This window comes from Drosophila willistoni, assembly GCF_018902025.1.
Source record: "Drosophila willistoni isolate 14030-0811.24 chromosome XR unlocalized genomic scaffold, UCI_dwil_1.1 Seg8, whole genome shotgun sequence".
In the NCBI taxonomy this organism is placed as follows: Eukaryota; Metazoa; Arthropoda; class Insecta; order Diptera; family Drosophilidae; genus Drosophila; species Drosophila willistoni.
In genome coordinates this window covers 2,686,831-2,711,770 of record NW_025814059.1, presented here as the reverse complement: position 1 = coordinate 2,711,770, position 24,940 = coordinate 2,686,831, and the positions used below count along the sequence as shown (strand labels likewise).

General features: G+C 39.5%; 11 protein-coding genes across 13 annotated transcripts; 7 read left to right on the top strand and 4 right to left on the bottom strand.

Annotated features, from left to right (window-relative positions):
* Positions 1-709: 709 nt before the first annotated feature.
* Positions 710-2,360, top strand: LOC6645721 (prostaglandin E synthase 2). Its single transcript, XM_002068600.4, has 3 exons — positions 710-1,590; positions 1,659-2,065; positions 2,149-2,360. Exons 1-3 carry the CDS (start codon positions 845-847, stop codon positions 2,250-2,252), a joined length of 1,257 nt encoding a protein of 418 aa, XP_002068636.1. The 5' UTR covers positions 710-844; the 3' UTR covers positions 2,253-2,360.
* Positions 2,339-3,445, bottom strand: LOC26529795 (female-specific protein transformer). Its single transcript, XM_015177760.3, has 3 exons — positions 3,367-3,445; positions 2,708-3,141; positions 2,339-2,645 (listed from the first exon to the last, which is right to left on the bottom strand). Exons 1-3 carry the CDS (start codon positions 3,401-3,403, stop codon positions 2,463-2,465), a joined length of 654 nt encoding a protein of 217 aa, XP_015033246.1. The 5' UTR covers positions 3,404-3,445; the 3' UTR covers positions 2,339-2,462.
* Positions 3,446-3,571: 126 nt separating this feature from the next.
* On the top strand, positions 3,572-4,557 carry LOC6645720 (proteasome subunit beta type-1). The gene is made up of 2 exons (XM_002068599.4): positions 3,572-3,744; positions 3,810-4,557. Exons 1-2 carry the CDS (start codon positions 3,662-3,664, stop codon positions 4,426-4,428), a joined length of 702 nt encoding a protein of 233 aa, XP_002068635.1. The 5' UTR covers positions 3,572-3,661; the 3' UTR covers positions 4,429-4,557.
* A 157-nt stretch (positions 4,558-4,714) lies between these two features.
* On the top strand, positions 4,715-6,974 carry LOC6645719 (polycomb group RING finger protein 3). The gene is made up of 3 exons (XM_002068598.3): positions 4,715-5,150; positions 5,258-5,694; positions 5,757-6,974. Exons 1-3 carry the CDS (start codon positions 5,045-5,047, stop codon positions 5,880-5,882), a joined length of 669 nt encoding a protein of 222 aa, XP_002068634.1. The 5' UTR covers positions 4,715-5,044; the 3' UTR covers positions 5,883-6,974.
* Positions 6,975-7,225: 251 nt separating this feature from the next.
* LOC6645718 (charged multivesicular body protein 2b) lies at positions 7,226-8,165 on the top strand. The gene has a single exon (XM_002068597.4). It carries the CDS (start codon positions 7,383-7,385, stop codon positions 8,022-8,024), a length of 642 nt encoding a protein of 213 aa, XP_002068633.1. The 5' UTR covers positions 7,226-7,382; the 3' UTR covers positions 8,025-8,165.
* On the bottom strand, positions 8,082-9,283 carry LOC6645717 (dehydrogenase/reductase SDR family member 4). The gene is made up of 3 exons (XM_002068596.4): positions 8,997-9,283; positions 8,534-8,936; positions 8,082-8,476 (listed from the first exon to the last, which is right to left on the bottom strand). Exons 1-3 carry the CDS (start codon positions 9,281-9,283, stop codon positions 8,171-8,173), a joined length of 996 nt encoding a protein of 331 aa, XP_002068632.4. The 3' UTR covers positions 8,082-8,170.
* A 1,038-nt stretch (positions 9,284-10,321) lies between these two features.
* Positions 10,322-12,767, top strand: LOC6645716 (ganglioside-induced differentiation-associated protein 1). Of its 2 annotated transcripts, XM_023177692.2 has the most exons (5): positions 10,322-10,669; positions 11,295-11,487; positions 11,567-11,746; positions 11,807-12,268; positions 12,562-12,767. In XM_023177692.2, the coding sequence occupies exons 1-5, from the start codon at positions 10,547-10,549 to the stop codon at positions 12,573-12,575; spliced, it is 972 nt and encodes a 323-aa protein (XP_023033460.1). In that variant the 5' UTR covers positions 10,322-10,546; the 3' UTR covers positions 12,576-12,767. The 2 variants fall into 2 exon arrangements, with proteins under 2 accessions (XP_023033460.1, XP_023033459.1); XM_023177691.2 differs by having other exon boundaries at positions 11,807-12,767.
* Positions 12,676-14,482, bottom strand: LOC6645715 (acyl-coenzyme A diphosphatase FITM2). Its single transcript, XM_002068594.4, has 3 exons — positions 14,326-14,482; positions 13,629-14,243; positions 12,676-13,564 (listed from the first exon to the last, which is right to left on the bottom strand). The coding sequence occupies exons 2-3, from the start codon at positions 14,161-14,163 to the stop codon at positions 12,834-12,836; spliced, it is 1,266 nt and encodes a 421-aa protein (XP_002068630.1). The 5' UTR covers positions 14,164-14,243; positions 14,326-14,482; the 3' UTR covers positions 12,676-12,833.
* Positions 14,483-14,732: 250 nt separating this feature from the next.
* LOC6645783 (flap endonuclease GEN) lies at positions 14,733-17,444 on the top strand. The gene is made up of 5 exons (XM_023177607.2): positions 14,733-14,999; positions 15,053-15,362; positions 15,419-15,708; positions 15,777-15,944; positions 16,016-17,444. The coding sequence occupies exons 1-5, from the start codon at positions 14,842-14,844 to the stop codon at positions 17,361-17,363; spliced, it is 2,274 nt and encodes a 757-aa protein (XP_023033375.1). The 5' UTR covers positions 14,733-14,841; the 3' UTR covers positions 17,364-17,444.
* LOC6645782 (alanine--tRNA ligase, mitochondrial) lies at positions 17,350-21,132 on the bottom strand. Its single transcript, XM_002068592.4, has 10 exons — positions 20,850-21,132; positions 20,596-20,769; positions 20,384-20,529; positions 20,109-20,312; positions 19,774-20,049; positions 18,729-19,714; positions 18,516-18,672; positions 17,951-18,457; positions 17,691-17,892; positions 17,350-17,620 (listed from the first exon to the last, which is right to left on the bottom strand). The coding sequence occupies exons 1-10, from the start codon at positions 21,015-21,017 to the stop codon at positions 17,420-17,422; spliced, it is 3,021 nt and encodes a 1,006-aa protein (XP_002068628.1). The 5' UTR covers positions 21,018-21,132; the 3' UTR covers positions 17,350-17,419.
* A 236-nt stretch (positions 21,133-21,368) lies between these two features.
* Positions 21,369-23,472, top strand: LOC6645781 (signal recognition particle 54 kDa protein). 2 transcript variants are annotated; one of them, XM_047012315.1, is made up of 3 exons: positions 21,369-21,510; positions 21,570-22,500; positions 22,553-23,472. In XM_047012315.1, exons 2-3 carry the CDS (start codon positions 21,583-21,585, stop codon positions 23,159-23,161), a joined length of 1,527 nt encoding a protein of 508 aa, XP_046868271.1. In that variant the 5' UTR covers positions 21,369-21,510; positions 21,570-21,582; the 3' UTR covers positions 23,162-23,472. The 2 variants fall into 2 exon arrangements, with proteins under 2 accessions (XP_046868271.1, XP_002068627.1); XM_002068591.4 differs by having other exon boundaries at positions 21,370-22,500.
* The last annotated feature ends 1,468 nt before the right edge of the window (positions 23,473-24,940 follow it).

The window sequence follows — 24,940 nt, the reverse complement described above, 5'->3', positions numbered from 1 at the left end:
ATTTTTTTTATTATTTGTTTTGTTAGGGCTTTATCAGGCAAGTGATATATATATATATATTGTGTTTTTTTTTTTAAATTTTTTTTCTTGTCTAGTTTAGCTTGATTCGAAGCAACCGAAATGGCATAGAATAACCAAATCAATATATTATGTAAATGTATATAAAGCCCACATTTATTATAAATCCATAGTAAATAAATTATTGATTTAAAAACCAAATTTTTATTTGATCAATCAAGTGTACTTTTACTATTAGCAACAGACTTGTGGACTTCATAAATATATAATTTCAACAAAAATCGTTAATAGCAAAACTGATAAAACTGAAATCAGTTGTAAATGTATTTGAAAGAGAAACAAACGCAAAGGTTTGAGTAGTTATTTATATTTGTGTCAAAACTACAAAATATACATTAATATATACATACAATATAAATACAAAGGTGGATTTTAAAAGATTAATGGACAGGAAAAAAACTATAATGATATGAAAGGCTAACGGGAGTCTTGGATTATTCAGAATACTAAAAGCAAATATACTTTAAATCTAGAATGCTTGGACACCAATACATTGCTAAAGAATACTGATTATTGTTGAATTAAATTTGTAACGTATTTTCATGCGTACGTAAGGTTTTACGTTTCTGCCGAACGTTCGCTGTAAAGTCTTGCGTGACTTTTAAAAGACCACTGTTAAGTTAACAGTGCAGTGACTCGTTATCTTAAAAAGTCACGTTACGTTACTCGAGTAGAGTAACCGATTTTTTTGCATAATATACATAGCTATAGTTTATTAGTTGATTATTAATTTAATAATTAAGTTTAAGAACTTAATCAACCAAAGATGTCATGTTTTCGTCTGGCCACGAGTCTGGGCCGTGCACTGCCGAACAGAAGTCAATGTATCCGCCTGCCGCAGAGCCACAGCACCCGTCTAGATGTTAACCTAACAAGGCGTCAACTTTCCGGAAAAGCGACGGGGACAGGGAGTGGAAAGAAGCAATCAAATGGCACCTTCAAATTGGCCATGCTGGGAGCATTTGTGGGCGCCGCCACCGGGTCTGTTTACACCATATTTACAACCTGGACCGATCAAAATTCACACAAGGAACACGAACACACACCACCAAAAATTCTAGATTCTTTGCCGGCTGGTCTGCGTATAACTAAACGATATGTTAATCCCAAAGACACATCTGACCTGGAGATCATACTCTTCCAGTATCAGACATGTCCGTTTTGCTGCAAAGTACGAGCCTATCTCGATTATATGGGTGTATCTTATTCAGTGGTCGAGGTGGATGCCGTTCTGAGACAAGACATCCGATGGTCATCAGTGAAAAAAGTGCCCACAGTGTTGATACGGCAACAAAATGGTCAATACGTCCAGATGATTGACTCGAGTGCCATAATATCTTTGGTGGCCACATATTTGCAGGATAAGCGCACAGATATTGGTGAACTTGCTAAATTCTATCCCCACATCTCGTACTTCGATGATGATGGTAAAAAACGGATGGATATTTTAAACAAATATTTCCTCATGTACGGAGAACGGACGCCGAAAAATGTTACAAAAGAGATAGAAGAGTAAGAGTGCATTTAAACCAGACAATGGTAAACGAATTGTTATCAATATTTTCCTTTTTGCCTTTTAGAACGGATCGGAAATGGCGCACGTGGGCAGATGATCATTTGGTGCATTTAATCTCACCAAATTGCTATCAGACACTTGGCGAAGCTTTCGAGACATTTGAATGGTTTGCCAAAGCTGGTGAATGGGATGTGCATTTTCCGAAATGGGAGCGAGATCTAATGGTTTATGGCGGAGCCACTGCCATGTGGGGTATAGCAAAAATCTTAAAACGACGTCATGGTCTCAGCGATGATGTACGATCTCATATGTATGATGCTTTGAATAACTGGACGAGAGAGTTGAAGAAAAAGAATACAAAATTCATGGGAGGCAAACAGCCTGGATTGGCGGATTTGGCAATTTTTGGCATTTTAAGCAGCATGGAAGGTTGTCAGACTTTCAAGGACTGTCTGGAGAGTACTAATATTGGTTAGTTGCAATCAATAACTAGACTTTGTTTATTTCCCACTTTCTACAATTCTTATCAATTTTGTGTTGTCATTTCGTTTTAGGCAAATGGTTTTATGATGTCAAGGAAGTAGTGACTCAGAATCGCGGAGAATTGCACAGAGAACGCATTGAAGGCGCTGTTGTCGCTTCAAACACAAATGCTTAAAGATATCTGAAGAGTTAAATATGATTGTTGAACATCCCCTTTTCTCTGCATATGAGAATTGTTTAAATAAACACAACACAAAAAAGTTTGTGAGTTTGCCGATTTTGAGATGTATTTGAAATGTAGAAAAAGCGATTTTAGAAAATAGTTTATAATAATATCCAATTGATGCATGCTAATCAAAAATATTTAAAATCCAACAAAAGAGCTTCAACTCTGTGGCTGTCGATAATAAGAATAACGCGATGGCGGCCGTGGGGCTCGTCTTGGTGGATGATGGAACGTGGATCCATACGAATATGGCGGCGGTTGCAGACCGCCCCCTCTATATCGCGGTGGATGAGGATATTGAGGAAGAGGTGGATAAAATTCTTGACCGGTCGCCGGCCAGGCCTGCAATAGTATGAAAAGAAAATTAGATAAATAGATAAACCAAAGGGCATATAGTCTCTAACATAGTTAAAGGGATAACCAGGAGCTGGTACGGGCACAGGAATAGTTATAATGCGTGGCATCGGTGAATGGCGCCGCCGCGGACTTCGACTCCGAGATCGACTATGTCGTCGGTGAGCCACTCTATCCCGATATAATTCTCGCTCTCGGCTTCGACTACGACTTTTTCTACCATGGATAGATCTTTCATTATTGGATCGGTTGCTATATCGAATTCTGGATCTAATAGTTGTGTAGGAGGGTGGAGAAGGTGTACGGTTCGCATGTAAATTACGCCGCCGATCGGATTCGCGTCGAACATCGGTAAAATATGGAATCTTATTTTCTTCCTCTCGTCCGGAATTAGATTTACGCACTCGTTCTTGTTCGCGTCGAGCATCGGCTATCCTGTCACCTGCTTCAGGGCGACGCCGGTTCTGATGGGTTCTCTGTGAATCTGCATAGAAGAATTCGGATTAGTTTCGTTGGCTTCTGTCCGTCGACGTAGATAGATTTCCTTGTTCATTTTGTCCATGCATTTATTTGCCTTTGGTTTTCGTTTTCTCTTCATCTTTACACTATTCTCTTTTCACTTTTTCATTGGCACTAGAAAAAAAACAACAAAAAGATCACTGCAGCAGTTATTGCTGAAAAGGGGTAGGATAAATTGAATATTACGCACCTCGGCGTCGTACACTTCCACTGCTGTCGGCATCCATTGTTTTTGAAATTTTTTTCTTTTACCAATTTAATGTTCATTAATTTTCATTTATCGATATGTACTCGAAATTTGAGACAAGTGTCGATAAGTACTCAAAGCTGCCATAATGATATATCGATAACGAAATGCGATAAATACTCAAAACAACGATAGCATTTGGACATTTATCTTGTTTTTTAATACGGTCACACTGCGAGTTGAGAAGTTGCAAATCATTTCATCTTAAAATTCGTTTTTGTGTTATTCGCCCATAAATATGAACAAATTCGAGCAATTCCCAGATTACCAAGTGCCCGGAGTGCAACATCATGACTTTTCTCCATACGAGTCCAATGGAGGGTAAGTAGATCCACCTTTTCCATTTGCATAATGCTAGATGATTGTTTTATATGTTGCTATTCCAGCTCCATAGTGGCCATAGCCGGTGAAGATTTTGCGGTGATAGCTGCGGACACTCGTCTAAGCAGTGGATACAATATTCACACTCGCACTCAGAATAAATTGTTCAAATTATCGGAAAACAGCGTTTTGGGCTCCACCGGCTGCTGGTCTGACACTCTTTCGCTGACCGGACTATTAAAAGTCCGCATGCAAATGTATGAGCACACACATCTAAAGGTGATGTCCACCGATGCTCTGGCCCAGATGCTATCTATCACCATGTACAACCGCCGCTTTTTCCCTTATTATGTATCAAACATTTTGGCCGGTGTTGATAAGGATGGCAAAGGAGTTGTCTATTCCTACGACCCAATTGGTCATTGTGAACGGGCTACTTATCGTGCTGGCGGCACTGCTGGTCCCTTGCTTCAGCCAGTACTGGACAATCAAATTGGATACAAGAATCAGAATCTGTCCCAGGATGAACTACCCAAGCTGAGCATTGACCGAGCCGTGGCTGTTGCTTTCGATACGTTCATTTCGGCTGCCGAGCGTGACATTTACACTGGGGATTCGGTCATAATCAATATCATCACGAAGGATGAAATAAAATCCCAAGAGTTACCTTTGCGCAAGGATTAAACGGTTTATTGGCGGGCTGGATGAAGGATCAGAAAAAAAGCATTCTAAAATTAAAAATTTTTTGTAATTCCCTACAGAAAACAGGATAAATAAAATAAATCTTGTATAAACAAGTAATAAGTAATGTTAGCTTAAGCTTTTCTAAAAAGTTAAAGGCTCCCGTAGGTGTATAACTCGGCATCGGAGTCCCATTAAACGACACTTTACTGTATATTATTTTTAACGTGATTTGGTCACACTATTACCAGAAAGTTGCCGATTCAATATCTGGCAACTCTGGTGGCAACAGAGTGTTGCCAGAATCAGTGATTTATTTCACACTCACACGTACACACAAATTTAGATTTCATTTAAATTGTTTAAAAATAGTCAAATTAGTTTAACTTGGAACCGTAAACAAAATAATAATAACAATAACAACAATGAAAGTTTTGCAAATTTATTATAAAGCCGAGCTAACGGCTTAAATTCTAGCCCAGCGACCTGTCAAAAAGAGTGTGCAGAGAGTGCAGAGTGGAAGAGGGAGGGAGATAGAAAGAGCACACACTTCAAAAAGTAAAATTCAACAGTAATTCAGAAGAAAACATTGGAAAAAGGCAAACAAACACACAACAAAATGGAGCGTCGCGTTAAACTTAAAACAATTAATCCGCATATCACGTGTAAAATCTGCGGCGGATATTTTATAGACGCCACCACTGTGACCGAGTGTCTGCACACATGTGAGTAAAAGTGGTGTTGGCGGTGTGCCGGAGACGGATTGGATTCAGGGAGCATTTGTCCAACATGTTCATTCTGTTTTTTTTTTTGTTCTGTTATCCCATTTCAGTTTGCAAAAGCTGTCTGGTCAAGCATTTGGAGGAGAAGAAAACGTGCCCCACCTGCGACAATATCATTCATCAGTCACATCCCCTGCAATACATTAGCTTCGATCGCACCATGCAGGATATTGTTTATAAATTGGTTCCAAAACTCCAAGAAGATGAGTCCCGACGAGAACGAGACTTTTATAAAAGCCGCAATATGCCCTGCCCCAAGGATATAACGCCAAATCATGAAGATGATAACGAAAAGGTGATGGAGGCGCATGCAGAGTCCGATTTCCATCGTCTTGATGAGCAGGTCAATGTGTGCCTCGAATGTATAAGCAATAATTTTAAGAATCTGCAAAGGCGTTTCATCCGCTGCAGCTCCCAGGCGACTATAACGCATCTCAAAAAGCTGGTGGCCAAAAAGATACTCAACGGCATCGAAAAGTATCGAGAGGTAAGTCCAAATGAGAGCTTTGCAAGTTTATAAGGATTATTTAAATTACAAATTCCTTTCAGATCGACATATTGTGCAACGAGGAGCTGCTGGGCAAGGATCATACGTTGAAATTCGTGTACGTCACGCGCTGGCGTTTCAGAGATCCGCCGTTACGTCTACAATTTCGTCCCAGAGTTGAGCTCTAAATCAGTCTATAACCCAAACTCCCTCAACAACAAATGATCTATATATATTTTTTTATAATTTATTGACGAAGCGTAAAACAAATGTAAGTGTAGGTGACAGTGAGTTAGATAGAGAGAAAGGGAGAGAGAATAAGCGTATATATATATATAAGCCCTCGTTAATTAGGGCTAGTTAGTTATTCAGGCAATTGAAATTTCACTTGCCTGGCTCTCTCAGATTTAGGTCCTCCTAATGTCCTGTTTACACTAAACAAACATTTTCACATCTCAACATTCTGTTTAAAATTCTTCAGCCCGCACTTGACATTGATTTTCAATTTTCGCTGACATTTTCCTTAAAATTCCGATTTTAATTACTCTAAAAATGTGGCACAAAGTGCATTTATCGACATGGTTCTTAATTCTATTTAAGAATTATTTTAATTAATTGCTTCCCTAAAGTTTCCATTTGTAATTGTTAAAGCTTTCTATCTAAACTGGAACATTATGTTTCTTTTTTGTTTAATCTCCTATCTAGTTTGCATACAAATATTATTAAAAACACAAGTGATTTGAATCTTTGAAGCAATTGTTAAATATCCTATCGAAATTTTTGTTTTTATTCTTTTTTGGTATGTTTCTTATAACGCTACGTCACATCTTATAAAATATGTTGTTTAGGATTTGTTTAAATCTCATTCAGGTTGGCGAAATATAGTAAACAATTCGTTCAATATCGTAAAAAATGTTGAACTTTTGACCACAACAAAAAAAATAAATAGATTACTTTTGTGTAAATAGGACTTCAAATCGGTTTCACGTCTTTAAACAGGATTGTTGAAGGATGTGATATTTAAAAGTGTTTGTTGTGTAAATAGGGCAGAAATCGTTTAGATCCTAACTAATGTATTTTGTATGTTTGTGTATAAAGTCGTAATTAAATATAAAAAAACTGTATATGTATATTTTAGAATAGTCTTAGGTGTAAACACCCCTTATCCTTTTTTTTTTTTAATTTTATTTTATTTTTTATTTCGTGTGTCGCGTTTGCTCATGATTTAATCAACATTTTCCTATTTGCAATATATAAATGTTCTCCTTGATTTTATTAAATTTTAGTCGTACTTGATTGCGCCCAAGGGGCGGGCAAAATTTCTTAAACCTAAATGCATTTCAGGCATAGAAAAATTGGTTTTGCCGGCTAAGATAATTTGTTTTGCTCAATACTTGCAAAACGTTTCAAACTTTAACGTTTTGCGCCGATAACCGATAACAAGTTGGCACTTTGGTCCTATTGTCGATAATATGTCGACATGTTGTTCCGATAACCGACAGTCTGCATTCAAAACGGTAAACAACAGCTGTTTTTATGATGTTTACCTCAGCCTCTGCCCGCTTTGGTGGGTGATTCATCCAAAACAGTAGAAGAAAAACCCATAGATATTTGTAATCAGTTCTAGGCTCTTTTTTTTTTAAACACAATTAGCTCCCCATCCCAGAAAAAATTAAAAAAGAAGTAAAATGTTCAACAATATATTTGGCAAGAAACCCACCGTAAAGGAGCAGCAACGGGAAAACGATCGGAGCTTAAGGAAAGCTACCCGTGACATTGAACGTGAACGTTTGAAGTTGGAGCAAGAGGAGAAAAAACTAGAGGCAGAGATTAGGAGGAATGCTGCTGCTGGGAACAATGATGCCTGTCGGATACTGGCCAAACAACTTGTGGAGATTCGCAAACAAAAGTCCCGAAGTTATGCCGCAGCTGGAAAAATTCAATCCATTGGCTATCAAAATAAAAATATGGGAGCCAATATTGCACTAGGCGAAGCAATGGGAAGCACAGCGAAGACAATGGCCACCATGAATAAGGTGATGCGTCCAGAGCAAATAGCCGGAACAGTGCGAGATTTTCAGGCTGCAAATATGAAAATGGAGATGACGGATGAAATGATTAATGATACGCTAGATGATATGCTTAACGAGTCGGGCGATGAGGAAGAATCGAATGCTGTGGTCAATCAAGTGCTTGACGAGATCGGCATTGAAATTTCCGGAAAAATGTCCAATATACCGGCAACAGGTACTTCATCGGACTTCGAGACAGCGGGCAAACGCACAGAGAAGGATATAGCTGACCAATTGGCAAAGCTGCGTTCCTCATAAATCAACAGCCAGTTGCAGTTGCCTTATCTAAATCTATTTATATTGAAACAAAATCAATCATTGTTATAAATTTATATTCACTAGCTCATAAGCAAATTGTAAATGTATGCAAAACAAAACAAAAAACACATCCTAAATGAATTGCCTTATAGACGTGCCGTCATACCGCCACCAGCCACTATAGACTCTCCAGTGATGTAGCCAGCATCTTCGGAGACTAGAAAAGAGACTACTCCAGCCATTTCCTCGCTAGTGCCCAAACGACCCATGGGAATTTTGGACAAAGCTGCCTCATTGGCCGACTCATCCTCATACAAGGCTCTCGAGAATTTTGTCTTAATTACGCCGGGCGCTAGACAATTGACACGAATACCTTCGGGGGCCAAATCCTTGGCGGCAGCCTTGGTAAGGCCAATTAAAGCAGTTTTGCTTACCGAATAGGCGCCCAAGAGCTGAAAGAGAAAAATCATCATAGTGAAGTTGATCGACGACCTTTGAACTAAACTAACCTCAAATGCATCGTAGCCTGCTATGGATGAGACAAAGACAATGCTGGATGCCTTCTGCTGCCTCAGATAGGGCAATGCCTCTTTTGCCAACATATAGGAGCTCTTTACATTAACATCGAATATCTTATCCCACACTTGTTCATCACATTCGAGGACGCCACCCACTGCCGGATTGGTGGCGGCATTGCTAATCAATATATTCAATTTGCCATATTTACTAATGGTTTGTTCAAACAACTCCTTCCGATCCTGAGCGTCACTAACATGACATTTCAGGCCATGAACATTAAGATTAAGTTTCCTTAGCTCGGCTAAGGCATTATCCACATTTTTTTGCTTACGGCTGCTAATAACCACGGCTGCTCCGTCCTCCGCTAGACGTTTTGCTATGGCAAACCCAATTCTGAAAACGAAAACACATTAATATTCCATTTGAAAAACAATGTGAATGGATCTGGTTTACCCATCGGTGGAGGCGGTGACCACAGCAACTTTTCCTGCCAAACGCTTCATTTGATTGGGTTCAGAATTCGGACTGCTTCCACTTGAGGAGGACGACAAACGTTTATGGCAAAGATTTTGATAATGTTTGATAGCTAATCGCTGGTTCTTGCTGTCGTTGTTATTGTTGTTGGTGAGATTTCTCTTTATGGAACTTTGGACTCCGACTCCGTTTCCATTCACCGCCATAATCGACGTGGGAATAGTCAAAGGTAACTTGACTCCCAATTGTTTACTTAAATTAAACATTTTTGAGCCTAACTCTGACCTGAATTGACCCTAAGTAAATGTTTTATAATTGATTTTTACACTCATAAAGTTTTGTTGTTTCTATTATCTGCCATCATTTGCTTGCTTGCCATTCACCCCGAAATGGGCACAAAGTTGGGCGCGTAAATTTTAAATATTTTTTTTTCACTTGCGCTTTTTTTGTGAATAATAAGTTCAAGTCAATTACTTATGTATATATATATATTTATTTTATTCGATTTGTATAGTCAAATTATTCAGATTATCTTATATTTAATTGAATTGCCGAATCGACTGAAAACTGTCTGCCTGGCTGGCGACATCGGCAAGATAAGTAATAATGTTCGTTTTGTCGCTGCTGAAATGAAAATCTACAAATAAACATTCTGTTTCGTAATATTTTAGCAAATAAAGATAAATAATAAAGTATGACAAACAAATATAATCAAGTGGCAACAGATTTGCTTTAGACGTACACCCAAAATACGTCAAATATACAGTGATAAGTCCCTAAAAATTACAAATCTCGTCGATAAAATTATAATATATACATGATAGCGAAAAGATTGGGTAACAAAAAGAGTCATATTTTGTGTAAGAAATGCGGATACCTTTTCAATTTTATTTAGATAGTTTTCAGCAGGTAGTGGGGGGAGCTTTGCCCCATAAAATATGCAATAGACTGTAAAAGTACTCATTGTTTTCAACAAATTTACAACAAAATTGTCCCTTCTGTTCCAAAATATCATTATATGCTTCAAGCGTTATTTTTTATCCACAGGATTTCTTTATATAATTCGAAAAGAATTTTCGAACTGCTTAGGGGAAAAGTACTCCTAAATTTTTAATTGAATGTATTTTATAGACATTCACTTAAAGTCTTTTTGGTTAATGCTCACTGTACATATTGCTCGTCTCTCGATTGAAAGTGCAAATTATTAAAGCTGTCAGAGCGGCTTCCCTTCCCTTACTCACCAACCTATATACATAGCCACAATATGCTCTGATCCCACACTTTTTGTTTTGTACCCTCAGCTACAGTCGGCCAGTGGCAATTCGTTGGTCTGGGTCGTACCGTCTCCACCTTCGTCTCGGTCTCCGGTTCGCGTTGTACCTCCTCTCCTCCAGCACGCGGTTAACGCGGCATGTGATAAAAAAAAGAAAAAAAAAAACCACAACTAAAACTAAAACAAACAACTAAACGAAGACGATTTTTAATTGTTACATTTAACTTAATATTTTATTCAAAAGAATTAATACAAAATGTCCGAACAAGAGAAAGAAATTGCTCCTGCTTCGCCTGTTTTGCAGGATTTCAAGGCTCCTGTTTTTACGGATAATAAACTCGTGCTCTATTTCCATCCATATAACTTCTATTCGCAAAAAGTTAGTTCATAAATCATGTGATTTTCGATATAAGTAACAAAAATTACAAAACCAAAGCGAATTAATCATCATCATTATCATCTTGATGATCATCAGTTGTAATGACAGGGCCAAATCCATTACATGGACGCAATGGAGCCGAACCAAGTTGAAGGGGTTTGGGGTAGCATATTAAATATGAAATTAACTTCTATAATTTTGTATTTGATGGTATTTTGTTTCTTTTAAATAGATTTTTAAGTTTTCCCGATATAGTTTTATGACCGCATCGAATTGATTTATTTATTGTTTACCTGTCTCAGTCTCAGGTGCTAAGTGGACAAATAACAACTCAAATGAATTTGCATAGAAATTGATCAAAGAGATTGCGTTTAAAGCTAAATAAATATCTCTCAAAAAATGTAAAGTCTAACTCAAGGATTTTAGCTGACAAATAAGATAATATATTTGTCAGCTAAAATGTGGAATTAACTTATAATCAAATCATATCTAAGAAATATGCAATGAAAACTGTAATAACTAGGACATTTGTATACACTTGACTTAATAATAGAGATAGATTAGAGAAAATGATTCTTTTCTATTATATTTTCATCAACTTTTATTGGATTCTAACTCTGTTTAGGTTCTCCTGGTGCTCTATGAGAAGAACATTGACTTTACTCCCTATGTGGTGGACTTATGCAATGGCGAACAGTATTCCTCGTGGTTTTTGAATCTAAATCCCAAAGGCGATGTGCCTGTATTGCAGGATGGTGCCTTTGTTATACCCAATTCTCATCATATAATCAACTATGTGGAGAGCAAATTTCGTGGCGGTAAAACAACAACAGAGTCTTCCCCCGCTTCAGAGAAAACAACAATAAAGACTTTTTATATATTCTTTGTAACTTACAGAAGAGCATCCGAAATTGAAGCCCTCGCAGGATTCAAAAGAATTCGATGATGTAATGGTCTATGAACAGGCTCTGGGACGTTTGCCCATCGGAGCATTGAGTTTGGGATCATTTGTGCACGATGATCTCAAATTGGTGCCCAAGGCACCATTTATAGGACCCGTGCGGCAATCCTGCCTGAGTGAGTGATGCATAAATTTTCAACTTGTTCTTGGAGTTAATTTTGAATTTATCCCAATAGAAAACAATGATAAAGTTCTGGATTTGCTACGTCGTTCTTTGGAGGAGTTGGAGCCCCATAATAAGAGTGCTTTGGAGCATAAATTGGATATACAATTGCGTCGCAAAGATTTAGTCTCATCCCGTGATGATTTCCAACGTGTCTTGGATGCTGTTCGTCATGTCCTTTTGTATGTGGAGCAGGAATTATCAAGAAAATCCCCGCGCACTGATTGGCTAATTGGGGATCAACTTACATTGGCCGATGTCAGTTTGGGTTTGCTACTGCACCGTCTATATCAGTTGGGATTCGAGAATTATTATTGGTCCTATGGCAAATTGCCGCAAGTGGAGAACTATTTTCTGCGTTTCAAGCAGCGTCAATCGTACCACAAGCTACAGCCAAGCAATTTCGAGATATTAAAGGAGATGTGGTCCAAAACGCCGGGAAATTATAAAATAGGAGCAGGAGCTGGCTTCTTGGGTATGGCCATGTTTGCAGCCTTTGCTCATAAATAATCACAGATATGTACATACAGCAGGGTGGGCAGCAGCTACCAACTTTTGGGGTAAATGTCTGGCAAATATCCAAAGATAATAACTGATCCCTTTCCTTTTATATTATATATATATATATATATATCTATACATACATATGTAGTTCTTGGTTTGTTTTCTATTTGGGGCTGCTTGGAACCCATGCTAGACATTTGCCATTTACTTTTTAGTTAACAAATCCAATTTTTTTTTTTTTTTATTATCAATTCGTTATTAAAGTTGGTCACATATAAACAACACAAAACGCCTTAAGACTACCGAGATGACATGGCAACACTCATCACCCATCACCCATGATGCACCAAGTCAACCTATTCAAAAGAAAAATTAAAATTAATTTTTATGGGAAGAGAGCCTCTCATCTACATCTACAACATCTTCAACAAAAACTGTCGAATAAATATGTATGAAAAATTCAACATAAATTTTGGTATAAAAATTTCAATTCCTGCTATGCTTGTTAATCGCTTGGAGGAGGAGGAGCGAGTCTCCTAGCTTTCTGTGACGGACGCCTGTTGATCCCTTCGTTGCTGTTCCGCTTGTTGTACTGATGCTGCCGCTGAAGCTGCCTTAACATTGGTAAAAAGCGGCATACCCATAAATTTGGGTATTTGCTGCTCTCTACTACTCGAACCATTTGTATGTGCACGCGATGAACTTGCTCCACCAGCACCTGGTGTATTGGCTGAGCTGTTTGCTCCTAAATGCGAATGCCTTTTAAGGGGAAAACTATCTCTGGTTGCCCGTTGATAGCTAAAGCTACCAAATCCAGGAGCATCGGGCAATAGACCAGGTGTTGGATACCAAAATCGATAGGTGAAATACCAGGTCAGTATGGCTATAATACCACTTATGACCTTCTCAATCATGCGATGATAATATAGCATCGTTCCAACCAGCATAATGTCCCAGAGCAACTGCAAGGCAGCCATTCCAATGAAAAGAGTCCGTATTATAGGTGTCAATCTCTTGTAGAGAAATTGTAGGCTACGCATTTGTTCTTCGTTCAGTCCTCGCAATGGATTCGAGCCGGTATTCTCGGATATGGAGCGATTGTGTAGCTCATTGCGTATATGTTCCTTAATCGTTTCCCATTTAACAATGGGGCGAGCCTCTTCGATGAGCACCAGACTAGAGTGTATGAGTATAAAAGCATGGCCAGAAATATCGAAACCTTGCCATAGATGCCCAGCTTTAAGACAACTTGATTTTGAGGCAAAACCTGTCAAGAATCAAAGAAATCAATCAATAATCATCAAACACCTTGACAGACTTTAAAAACTTACCCCTAATGGTGCATCTGCCATAGGAGGTTTCCACAACATTGAACAGCTTCGTCCAGAAGAACCAGAAGAATGTTGCTATTACAATGCGTGGAAAATGATGTCTTAACATTCGTTTATGATCACCACAGGTTATTGTATAGGCCGAGAGAACTAGGAACGGCACGACAAATAGCAAAGTCCAGCCCCAACCGACTTTCACGAAATATAAATTAAATAAATTATCCGAACGGGCAAAGTACGTCTTGGGAAATGGCACAAAGTCACCAATAACGGAGATGACAAACAGACTACCCAGGTAAAGGGCCACTTTTAGATCTGTATTGAAGAAAATGATTTTCTTGCATAAATGTATGATGCCCATGACAAGAATCTCTCGAACGCTGGTTGGGGCTGCTGTTGGTCTAGTGCCACGCGCTTCAGATCGACTGATATCTGGTCCACCGGGACGGAAATTCATATTTGTCCCAGAAGTATTTGGCGCTGGGCCGCTTCCTCCGCCCAAGTTGGGTCGAAGGGGTCGCCTTTTGGTGGCCATGATTTTTTTGTTCCTATTTGTTGTTGGAACGTTGTATTTGTATCTCGATGTTCACTTGCCCTTTTTTGGTCTTTTTTTAACTGCGTTCGGAGGGAAAGTGAAAGTTTTTTAGAAAGTGTCAAAGTTCAAACGGAATCCAAGTGGCGTAGGTTCAAGACTTACCTACGTTGATTCCAAATTTCGTAGTTTTGCGTTACTTTTCATTGATATTTATAGTATTTTTCACACGTCATTGGCAACGTTTTGTTCTTAGAAGTATTTCTCTTCTTTTTCTTTCTTCGTTTTAACCAAAATAAAGTGTGCAACAGCTGCACAGGTGTATGGCGCTAACGTCTCACTGTGAATGGCAATAACCCAAAAGCTAGAATTGTTCCCCCTTTAAATTGCTTGAAATAATTATTTTATGTTTGCCATCTTAAAGAATAAAATAATGAGTTCAAATTGTAAAAAATGAAAATGTTCATTTATTTTATTCCAACTTTACACGGATATAAATTTTAGAAATAAATTTTATTTATCTTGGCTCGTTTTTTGCCCGCTTGTCTATGTATTTTAAATCATAGCTAAAGTTCGCATCACTGGTTTTTGAAGGAAACAGCTGTTTTCTTTGTCTTTTGTTAACTCATAATTTTTAAAAATTACCCGCTTGAATATTGAAATTGACAAAATATTGTTTAAATGGGTGTTAAGGAACTGTGGTCTGTCCTAACGCCACATGCCGAGCGTAAGCCCATAAACGAGTTACGTGGCAAGAAAGTTGCAATTGATTTAGCCGGCTGGGTCTGCGAGAGTCTTAACGTTGTGGATTTCTTTATACATCCGCGGCATCATTTGAAGTGAGTTTTGGTGTAAAAGTCATTTTCATATCTCATAATATGCATTTCTATAGAAATCTTTTTTTTCGTACTTGCTATCTGATATGGGAACAAGTCACGCCAGTCTTTGTGTTGGAGGGAGTTGCACCTAAGCTTAAAAGCCAAGTAATAGCCAAAAGAAATGAGCTGCAGTTTCGTGGAGTAAAACCAAAGGACAGCGGCTCGTCTAATAAGGAGAACACTGATAAGACTAAAGAAAAAGGTCGCACTCGTTTCAATCATGTGCTGAAGCAATGCGAGAATCTGTTAATATCCATGGGCATACAATGTGTCCAGGGACCAGGCGAGGCCGAGGCCTATTGCGCCTTTTTGAACAAGCATGGGGTAAGTTAGAAATTGTGTTTTTCTGATTTAGGTTTATTAACTGAATGTCAGACTAGTTGGTAGATGGCGTCATTAGCCAGGACTCGGATTGCTTTGCCTATGGGGCAGTTCGTGTCTATCGCAACTTCTCCGTCTCGACACAAGGTGCCCAAGCGGCTGCTGGAGGAGCTGTGGATATCTATGATATGAGAGATATTTGCTCTCGCATTGACTTTGGCCAAAATAAGATTATTGTGATGGCTTTGCTTTGTGGTTGTGATTATTGTCCCGATGGCATCGGTGGCATAGGTAAAGATGGTGTTCTCAAACTGTTTAACAAGTACAAAGATGCCGAAATTCTGCAGAGGTAAAAGGACGAAAAATATAATGTATATATGTACATATATAGAGAATGTAACTTTAATTCTCTTTTAGATTAAGAAATTGGCGCAACGAGACAAGTACGTATAATGCCCTGGAGATACGTGTGGATGATAAGTCAATTTGTAGCAATTGTGGTCACCTGGGAAGAACTCAATCTCATACAAAAAGCGGTTGCAGTGTATGTCGCACCAATCGAGGATGCGATGAAAGTTTATGGAAGTGCGTCACTACCCCTAGATATGTATATAGAAAATCCAATCATTATCGAAATTCTTTAATCATTCTTCTAGAGAACAACGTTTATCGATCAAGGCCGAGTTAACTCTAAGGAAGAAAGCTTTGCTCTCTGCGGATTTTCCTAATGAAGAAGTTATTGCTGAATTCCTAACTGAACCGGACAGCTTACCACAACTCAAACTAAATTGGCAGCAACCCAATTTGGTTAAATTCATCAAACAAATTGGTCATCTATTACAATGGCAGGAGATATATTGTTTTCAGAAGTTCTTTCCCATACTTACCAGGTGGCAGGTTTCACAAGGACGTCAGGGTAGTGTTAGCGTATTAGAACCTGTGGAAATCCTTAAGAAACGTACAGTCAAGGGTATAGCCAGCTTGGAGTTAAAATGGAGAGACTCCAAAGGGAGCTTTAAGGGCCTAATACCTGACGATCAACTTAGGGAATTCGAGATGGAACATCCAAAAGGTTTAGAAGAATTATATCAGACTGTGGAACCATTGGAATTGCTAGAAACAACGTATCCCGAATTGGTAGCCACATTTTTAAAATCCAAGGAAAAACCTGCGAAAAAATCAACCAGAAAGAAGGCGATACCAGGAGATGATAAACCCAAAAAGGTTTCGAGTCGAAAAAAGAACCTACAGCAACCGTCCATGGAGCAATTTTTGCAAAAAGACAAAGAGAACACCCCAGTGAAGACCAATTCTGCTTCATTGGGAGTTGGACAATGTTCCACACCATTGACTAAATTTTTGGACGCTGATTTGAATAGCGACGATGAGGAATTCGATATGTCTGATATTATCAATGGCATTGTATCCAATCATAGGCCTGTTCTTACCCAGCATCAAGGACATTTATTGCACTATGAGCCCTTGAATAATGATCTGAGCCTGCGACTTGCACAATTAAGTTTGAAGAACGAAGTGCAAGAAAGTAAATCGAACGACAACTTGAGGACTGAGTCTGAAGATGTAGATGATGATGATGATGAACTGAGTTTACATCTTGGACAGCTAAGTCTTAGGAATGAGATAAAAGCAACGCAAAAGCGAGATATTAGCTTGGGAACTGAACCCGAAAGTAAGCGCCTGGACCTAGATGATAGCTACGATCTGTTGGTCAAGGGTGACCTAAAGAGAGTTCCTCATTTACTGGCCAAGACACCTGTTGGACGTTTTAAAATGCAACACAGAATAAGCGATAGAATGCCATCATCAGTGGAATCCGAAGCAAATGTGAGTTACTTTTTTAATCAGAGCCTGGAGCAGGCGGATCTTTTTGAACAGCTGATGGAAACAAGCTTGGGTCATCAGCAGCAGCAGCAAGAGGAGGATGAGGAGGAGCAGGAGCAGGAGGAAGATGAAGAGGATGACATTGTGGTTATTAGTGACTAATATTAAAGCGTTTGTTTTTTTTTTATTCAAACCCGAACTCAACTCGATTGCTTCAATCACAAATAAAGCTTGGCAAATTTATTGGCCTGCGTTAGAGCCTGCTCCAATTGCTCTTCAAAGAGATTAGAAACTTTGCGCGATTTCATATTGCAGACCAACTGAGAATTTTGGCCCTTCGGAGCAGCCACCTGACCCTTAAAAGTGACAGCAAATGAACTTAACCAGGTGGTAGCATTGAAATCCTTTGTAAGGCAAGACTGAAAGGCCAAAAAAAAAAAAACGATTTTACAATATTCAAGATTCAAGAGGCAATTCTTCGTTCCTCACCTGAGGTACACAGCATCTCGCCTTGACGTAGCCATCACACATGCTAACAACCAAAATGGGACGATCTGTGCATAGTTTGGTGGCTCTCTGCAGGGGTATCTCCTCCACCAAAGCAGAACTAGTGATGTAGTGCAATATGAATGGATGTGTGTCCAGTGGCTTTTCCATTATTAAATTTCTCATTTCCACCTCCACGAATTCTCTAAAAAAAAAAAACAAAATTATATGGATTCGTGGCTAAAAGCTATAGATTAACTCACTTGAGCGTTGTCCTTGAAGTTTCCTTCAATCTCTTGAGCATCTCATTGATTCTCTCCAGAGTGTCCATTTTGAAGGCATATGGCAATTTGATATCCGTATGTAACATATTATGGCGTATCGTCTGCAATTCCACTTCAGTGGCATTAGTTAGCTTATCCTTTTGGAATTGCTCAGCAAGCACATCGACCCGATGACGCAGCAGAGCGGCTGTCTTCAGGACATGTTCCGCTGCTTGTCCCGCGACAGCTGTGAAGGCGAAACGGGCCCTGTTTGTTTGCTTTAAATTCACAATGCAAAAGCAGGATAATTCACGGGTATTCGTCACATGAGTGCCACAACAAAGCTCCTTGGATAGCAATTTCAGTTCATCCGATGCGACTTGAACCAAGCGCAATCCCTGCTCGGGATAGACTTCACCAGGAACCATTGTTATATCATTCTGTTGTAGAACTTGGGCGGCATTCAATTGATCCACCTCGACAGGAACACCAAGACAAATGAGGCGGCTAGAAAAATAAAGGTAATGATTATCAGTTTAGGAAAGTATATTTCTTCTTTCCTTACTTAATCAGATCTTCAATGAGTTCAACATCCGTCTTTTGCAGACGCTTGCCCAGCACGGCTAATTCTAATTTACATTGTTCACTGGTAACCGAGCTGGACACTTGATAGGTGACTTTGTGAAACAGGCAACGTATCGCCGCATTTAACAGGTGAGTAGCTGGAAAAGGACAAACTCATTATTGATACGGAAGTAGTGCAGTTTCGTGTACTTACCTGTGTGATGGCAGGTATTGAGCTGCCTGTGCTCGGCATTTACTAACAGTTCGACTTCATCGCCTAAAGACAGTTGAAACTCTTCACTTTGAGTCGGTTCAGTTTCAGATGGGCCAAGTCGACAAATATGTACTACACAGTTATTGAGATGCTTAACACTTTCCACTTGTAATTGTTTTTTGGAATCCTCCTCCTTACTTCTCACCAGCAAATGCCCTTTATCCTCTTCCTGGCCACCAGATTCATAGTAAAAGTTACTGGCCTCGGTGACAATTGATATGGTATCACTTTGTTTCAAATGACCAATAGAATTGACCTCCTTTGCATTGAGTAACAAGCCCAAAACTCGAGTCTTAAGCTGGGGAAATTCATAGGATTCATTTGTCTGATCATAGTGATAATTATATTTTGGGCTATTATCCGTGGAGATGGACAGTCGTTGGGTAAGTTGAACCTGAGCATCGGCTATGCTATCATCATCATCAGTGTGAGCGACATTTTCTCGACCCTTTTTCATTCTCGTCTTGGCCATGGCTACCTCTGCCCGATAACGTTCCAAATCACAGTTCATATTCTCCAGCTCAGCCAATTTAACGAAACTCTCCTCGGTCAAGCCATAGGTGTCTGTCAGTTTGTAGAGAAAGTCACCTGGTATGGTGTTATTATTGAATTTACTGCGTTGCACCTGAAATTCACGATAGGCTGGAACAAATCCCGGACATTCCATTAGATCGATATCATCCAATTTGGGAAATTCGGTGAGAACCTCAGCAAATGCCTTCGATGAACTTTCCCTTAGATTTTTGTACACATCATGTTCGTGATTAATTAACTCAATGACATCTGATTGCTTTATGGACATTTCAGGATACGCTTCACCCAAAGTCTCTACTACAATGGGCACTAGGCGGGACAATAGATTCTCCTGGGCAAAGACGTGCTCTGATAGATTTAAAGCTTTGCGTAATACACGGCGAAGTTTTTGGCTAAAGAAAAGGCAAGAAATCAATTGCGAGAAGTAAAAATTTCGAAATTGTTGGCTTACTTCTGATCTGGGAGCATGCCATCGGCCAGACAAGTGGTTATCATGCGTGCATGATCCGCCAATATTCTATAGCTTGTGTCCAGAACCGCATCCTTTTGAAAGCTTCCCGTATAGGCAGGAGCCCTCGACAGCTGATGAATGCTATCGAAAATGGGTGTAAATAGATCGGTGTCATAATTCGAAGACTTATTTTGCAAAATCGCTGTTAAACGTTCAAAACCCATTCCAGTGTCCACATGATGCGACGGTAATTGGGTAATTGATCCATCTGAATGTCTGAAAATGCTCAACAATGGAGTTTGTTTTTCTGTTAATGTTATTTATTTACTATTTACCGATTGTATTGGATAAAAACTAAATTCCAAAGCTCTGTGAGATCCGAGCGACCCGCATTGACCAATTTGGCTCGTTCGTCCACAGAAGCGAGCTCGGGTTGATGATCTATATGGATTTCTGTGCACGGTCCACAAGGACCAGTTGTACCCATTTCCCAAAAATTATCGCGACAGCCAAAGGGTAAAATTCGTGAAGAGGGAAAACTATTATAAGAAACATAACCGGATTATATAACTGAGGGAAGAAATATATATTACCAATTATTATATTTTACCCCAAGCTGCGCCAAATTTCAAAGCATTCCAAGTCTGCTGGTATTCCTAAAACCTTATCACCAGCGAAATATGTGACATATAGACGTCTGGTATCTATATTATAGGGTCCACGCAGCAACTCCAAAGCCATGGAACAGGCTTCACGCTGAAAAGGCAATATATTCTGTTGTTAATCACTCTTGGTCCAACTTATTCCCTCTTTCAGTTTCACCTTAAAATAATCCCTAAATGACCAATTGCCCAACATCTCAAAGAACGTATGATGATAACCATCTTGACCGACAACAGATAGATCATTATGCTTGCCTCCCACTCGCACACATTTCTGGGAGTTGACCACACGTTTGTGCGGCGCCGCTGCTGTGCCGAGAAATACGGATTTAAACTGGAAAAATCATACAATAGGCTAATCAGTGTGAATCAAATCAGTGGGAGGGAAAGTGACAGAGCACTCAGAGAGCTCACCTGATTCATGCCTGCATTCACAAAGGCCACAGTGGGATCACAGAAGGGCACCACTGGGCTGGAGCGTACGAATTTGTGTTCATGGCTGATGGTGAAGTAGTCAATGAACGTTTTCCGAATCTCTCGTGCTGTTAGCACACGCTGCAACTGTTTGGCCGAGTTGTACATGCCAAACACTTAATAATTATTAATTTTGACGCCAAATTAATTACATTTAATTTGCGGCCTCTGCCGGACCGGCAATTAAAATATGCTCCTGATAAATTTGCTTGATCGATCAGCTGTTGCAAACAGCTGTTTTTTCAAAAAACCAAGAGACATTCACAGTGGAACGTTGACAAGTGAAATCAGCATATTTTTAAGCTAGAAACCCGCCAAGTCATTGGGTAGAAAATATATTGAATTTATTTCAACATAGTAGTTGATAAATCTTTGTAAAATTCATTTTTATTTCGATCAGAAAGTTATGAAATTTTAAATTCAACAATTGTTTTCTTTTCTGTTTTTGGTTTGACAGCTGTCGGCGTTGCACTGTGACTGCGGGAACAGTCGTCTGACATTTGGCAACACTGTCATCAACATCGACGTGTCGTGTTCGTCGTCGAAAAGTAAAAGTTTTCTTTCTCTGGGCAAATTTCGCATGTTTACTGTTTGCTGCAAGGTCTGAAATCAAAAACAAAACTACAAAGCTGCCACACACTTACATACATATACACACAGAGAAGACGCCAAGATGGTTTTAGCAGATTTGGGTAGAAAAATAACCACAGCCCTGCACTCGCTTAGCAAGGCAACGGTTATCAACGAGGAGGCTCTAAATGCCATGCTGAAGGAGATTTGCGCGGCCCTGCTGGAGGCTGATGTAAACATCCGATTGGTGAAGCAACTGAGAGAGAATGTGCGAGCTGTCATAGATTTCGATGAGATGGCTGGAGGCTTGAACAAACGTCGCATGATCCAATCAGCTGTGTTTAAGGAGCTGATCAAATTGGTGGACCCAGGTGTGAAACCCTATCAGCCCGTCAAAGGCAAGGCAAATGTTATTATGTTTGTCGGCCTGCAGGGATCGGGCAAGACAACTACATGCACAAAGCTAGCCTATCACTACCAAAAGCGCAACTGGAAATCATGTCTGGTATGCGCTGATACCTTCCGTGCCGGCGCCTATGATCAAATTAAGCAGAATGCGACCAAGGCCCGCATTCCTTTCTATGGCAGCTACACAGAAATCGATCCCGTTGTCATTGCTCAAGAAGGCGTGGATATGTTTAAGCGTGAGGGATTCGAAATGATCATTGTCGACACATCGGGTAGGCACAAGCAGGAGGAATCCCTGTTCGAGGAGATGTTGGCAGTAGCGAATGCTGTCAGTCCAGACAATATCATTTTCGTGATGGATGCCACAATTGGACAGGCTTGTGAGGCACAGGCCAAGGCCTTTAAGGATAAAGTTGATATCGGTTCAGTTATTATTACCAAGTTGGATGGTCATGCTAAGGGCGGTGGTGCCCTGTCTGCTGTGGCCGCTACCCAATCGCCAATTATATTTATTGGTACCGGCGAGCATATTGATGATTTGGAACCCTTCAAGACAAAACCATTCGTGAGCAAACTCCTTGGCATGGGCGACATTGAGGGACTGATAGATAAGGTGAGAAGTCAAATCTTATTTAAGAATTTAATACACATTTGGTTATCCTTAGGTCAATGAACTGAAACTGGATGGCAATGAGGAGCTGCTGGAAAAGATAAAGCACGGCCACTTCACAATACGCGACATGTACGAACAGTTCCAGAACATAATGAAAATGGGTCCCTTCTCGCAGATCATGAACATGATACCGGGCTTCTCACAGGATTTTATGACCAAGGGCTGTGAACAGGAGTCAATGGCTCGCATGAAGCGCATGATGACCATGATGGACAGTATGTCTGATAGTGAACTGGATAACCGGGATGGCGCTAAGCTCTTCAGCAAGCAGCCCACTCGCTGTGTTCGCGTAGCCCAAGGCTCTGGTGTCATTGAACGCGAGGTCAAGGAACTTATTGCCCATTACACAAAGTTTGCAGCTGTCGTCAAGAAAATGGGTGGCGTTAAAGGACTCTTCAAACAGGGCGATATGACCAAGAATGTAAATCCCACACAGATGGCCAAGCTGAATCAGCAGATGGCAAAAATGATTGATCCACGCATGCTGCAGCAAATGGGCGGCGTTGGTGGCCTACAGAATATGATGCGACAATTGCAACAGGGAGCGGCCGGAGGTTTGGGTGGTCTGGGGAATCTGATGGGTGGTTTTAGTGGCAAGTGAGCCAAGTAGCAGGTATCCTGAGTTGGTTCGTATTTTTTATGTTTCTTAGTAATAATAAATTTTTTCTGTTTGTGACATATTTTTTTCCGGTGAGCGCGTCAATTTTCCCTCTACCCGAAAATTTAAGTAAGCAGAGAATTCCAAAATCGGTGTATCAATAAAAATATATAGTTAACACTGCGATAGGGCTTTTTTTATAATCATATAATAATGATGAATATATTATTGCTTAAACAATTGAAATTTTGTGCATTACCTATAAGAGGGCGAAATTGAAATAAAACGAAAAGAATTCAAATGCATTTTACTAACTACATATGTGTATATTCCAATTAAATGTAATGAATTGTAATTCAAATGATTCAATATACATACATATGTAAGTATATCATCTCAAGTCGTCTTTAAAATAGGACACAAACCAACATCGAAGTTTAATTATATATGCTTTATCTTGTTGAAATTTAAGGGTATTTATACTTCGATGCGTCGAAAAAGCCACTTCATGCATGCATATGTTTATATTTTCACACATACACAGCAAACCACATACAACTACAACAAAAAACAACAAGGGAACAGGAGCCCAGAAATGTGTAACAGGCGTCAGACAACAGAAACGAAACATGAACGTAAACAAACCAACAAACAAAGCGCAAGTGTGAGTATACGGGTGTGTGTGAGAGAGTTTCAGTGTGTGTGGTGTGTGTTTATGACGTTTATCCTATGCGAGTTTGGGGGCGTTGGAAGAGCTTTTGGCATCAGCATCCCTTACAAATATGCGTGGTGGGGCAACAACAAGATGTGAGTGGGGTTGCGGATACAAATGCGGATGTTATTGTTGTTGTACAATGAAGAGGCTCTTATGGGCCATAAAAATGTCCATTATCCTGTCAAGTTTTGACACTCATAAAACCATCAAACAAGTCAAACGAACAGGTGCACAGCAAAAAGCGCAAGTTGAACGCCTGTCAACGTTATTTTTCGTTCATCCTTGTGGTTTACACACACACACACATATACAAAAATTCCTGCCCTAAGGGTATAGGCTTTTTACATTTGCTGCCTGAACCCCCTTTGATTGTACACAAGCAGGGCCCATGGCTTAATCTAATGAATGGGCATCATAACAAGTGGAGTCAATACGACCAAACCACACGCCGACGAATTCAAAAAAATAATTTAAATTAATAAATCGCTTCTACTGATAAAAAAAACCCCTATTGATCCACATTTGACAATACTAATTTAGTATATCCCGAAACAAAATATTCCACCGTTGTCCAACACTTATTATTTCAGTAGCTTTTCCATTTTCACAGATTCTGGGCCTTTAAACGAGATTGGAAAATAAAAAAAAAAAATAGGAACAAATGAACTAACTGCAGTGAAGAAATAAAGTTCTTGAAAGTGAAACAAAAAATATTAAAAACAATTGCCCACAAGAATTACAATGTCAAATCAACGTTTTAAGTTAGCGGCGCACGCTCAACTGTGCAAGACAGAAAGAGATGAAAATTTCCCGCGCGGCGGCTTTGGCGTCGTCTGTGGTAAAATAAATTTGAGATTTGTAATATTTGATATTTTTTAAACATAAAGGTAAATCCTAAACAAGTATTCCATTTATTTAAATTAAATGCTGGTATTTTTCGATTTGCCAGGCTTTAACTTAACGCACAACAAAATTAAAAATGGCGACTTAAGAGTTTTGGACAGGCTAACCCGTTTTCACGTATCAGCCTCATTCTTTTAAAAAGGACATTAAAAAGAAGGAATGGA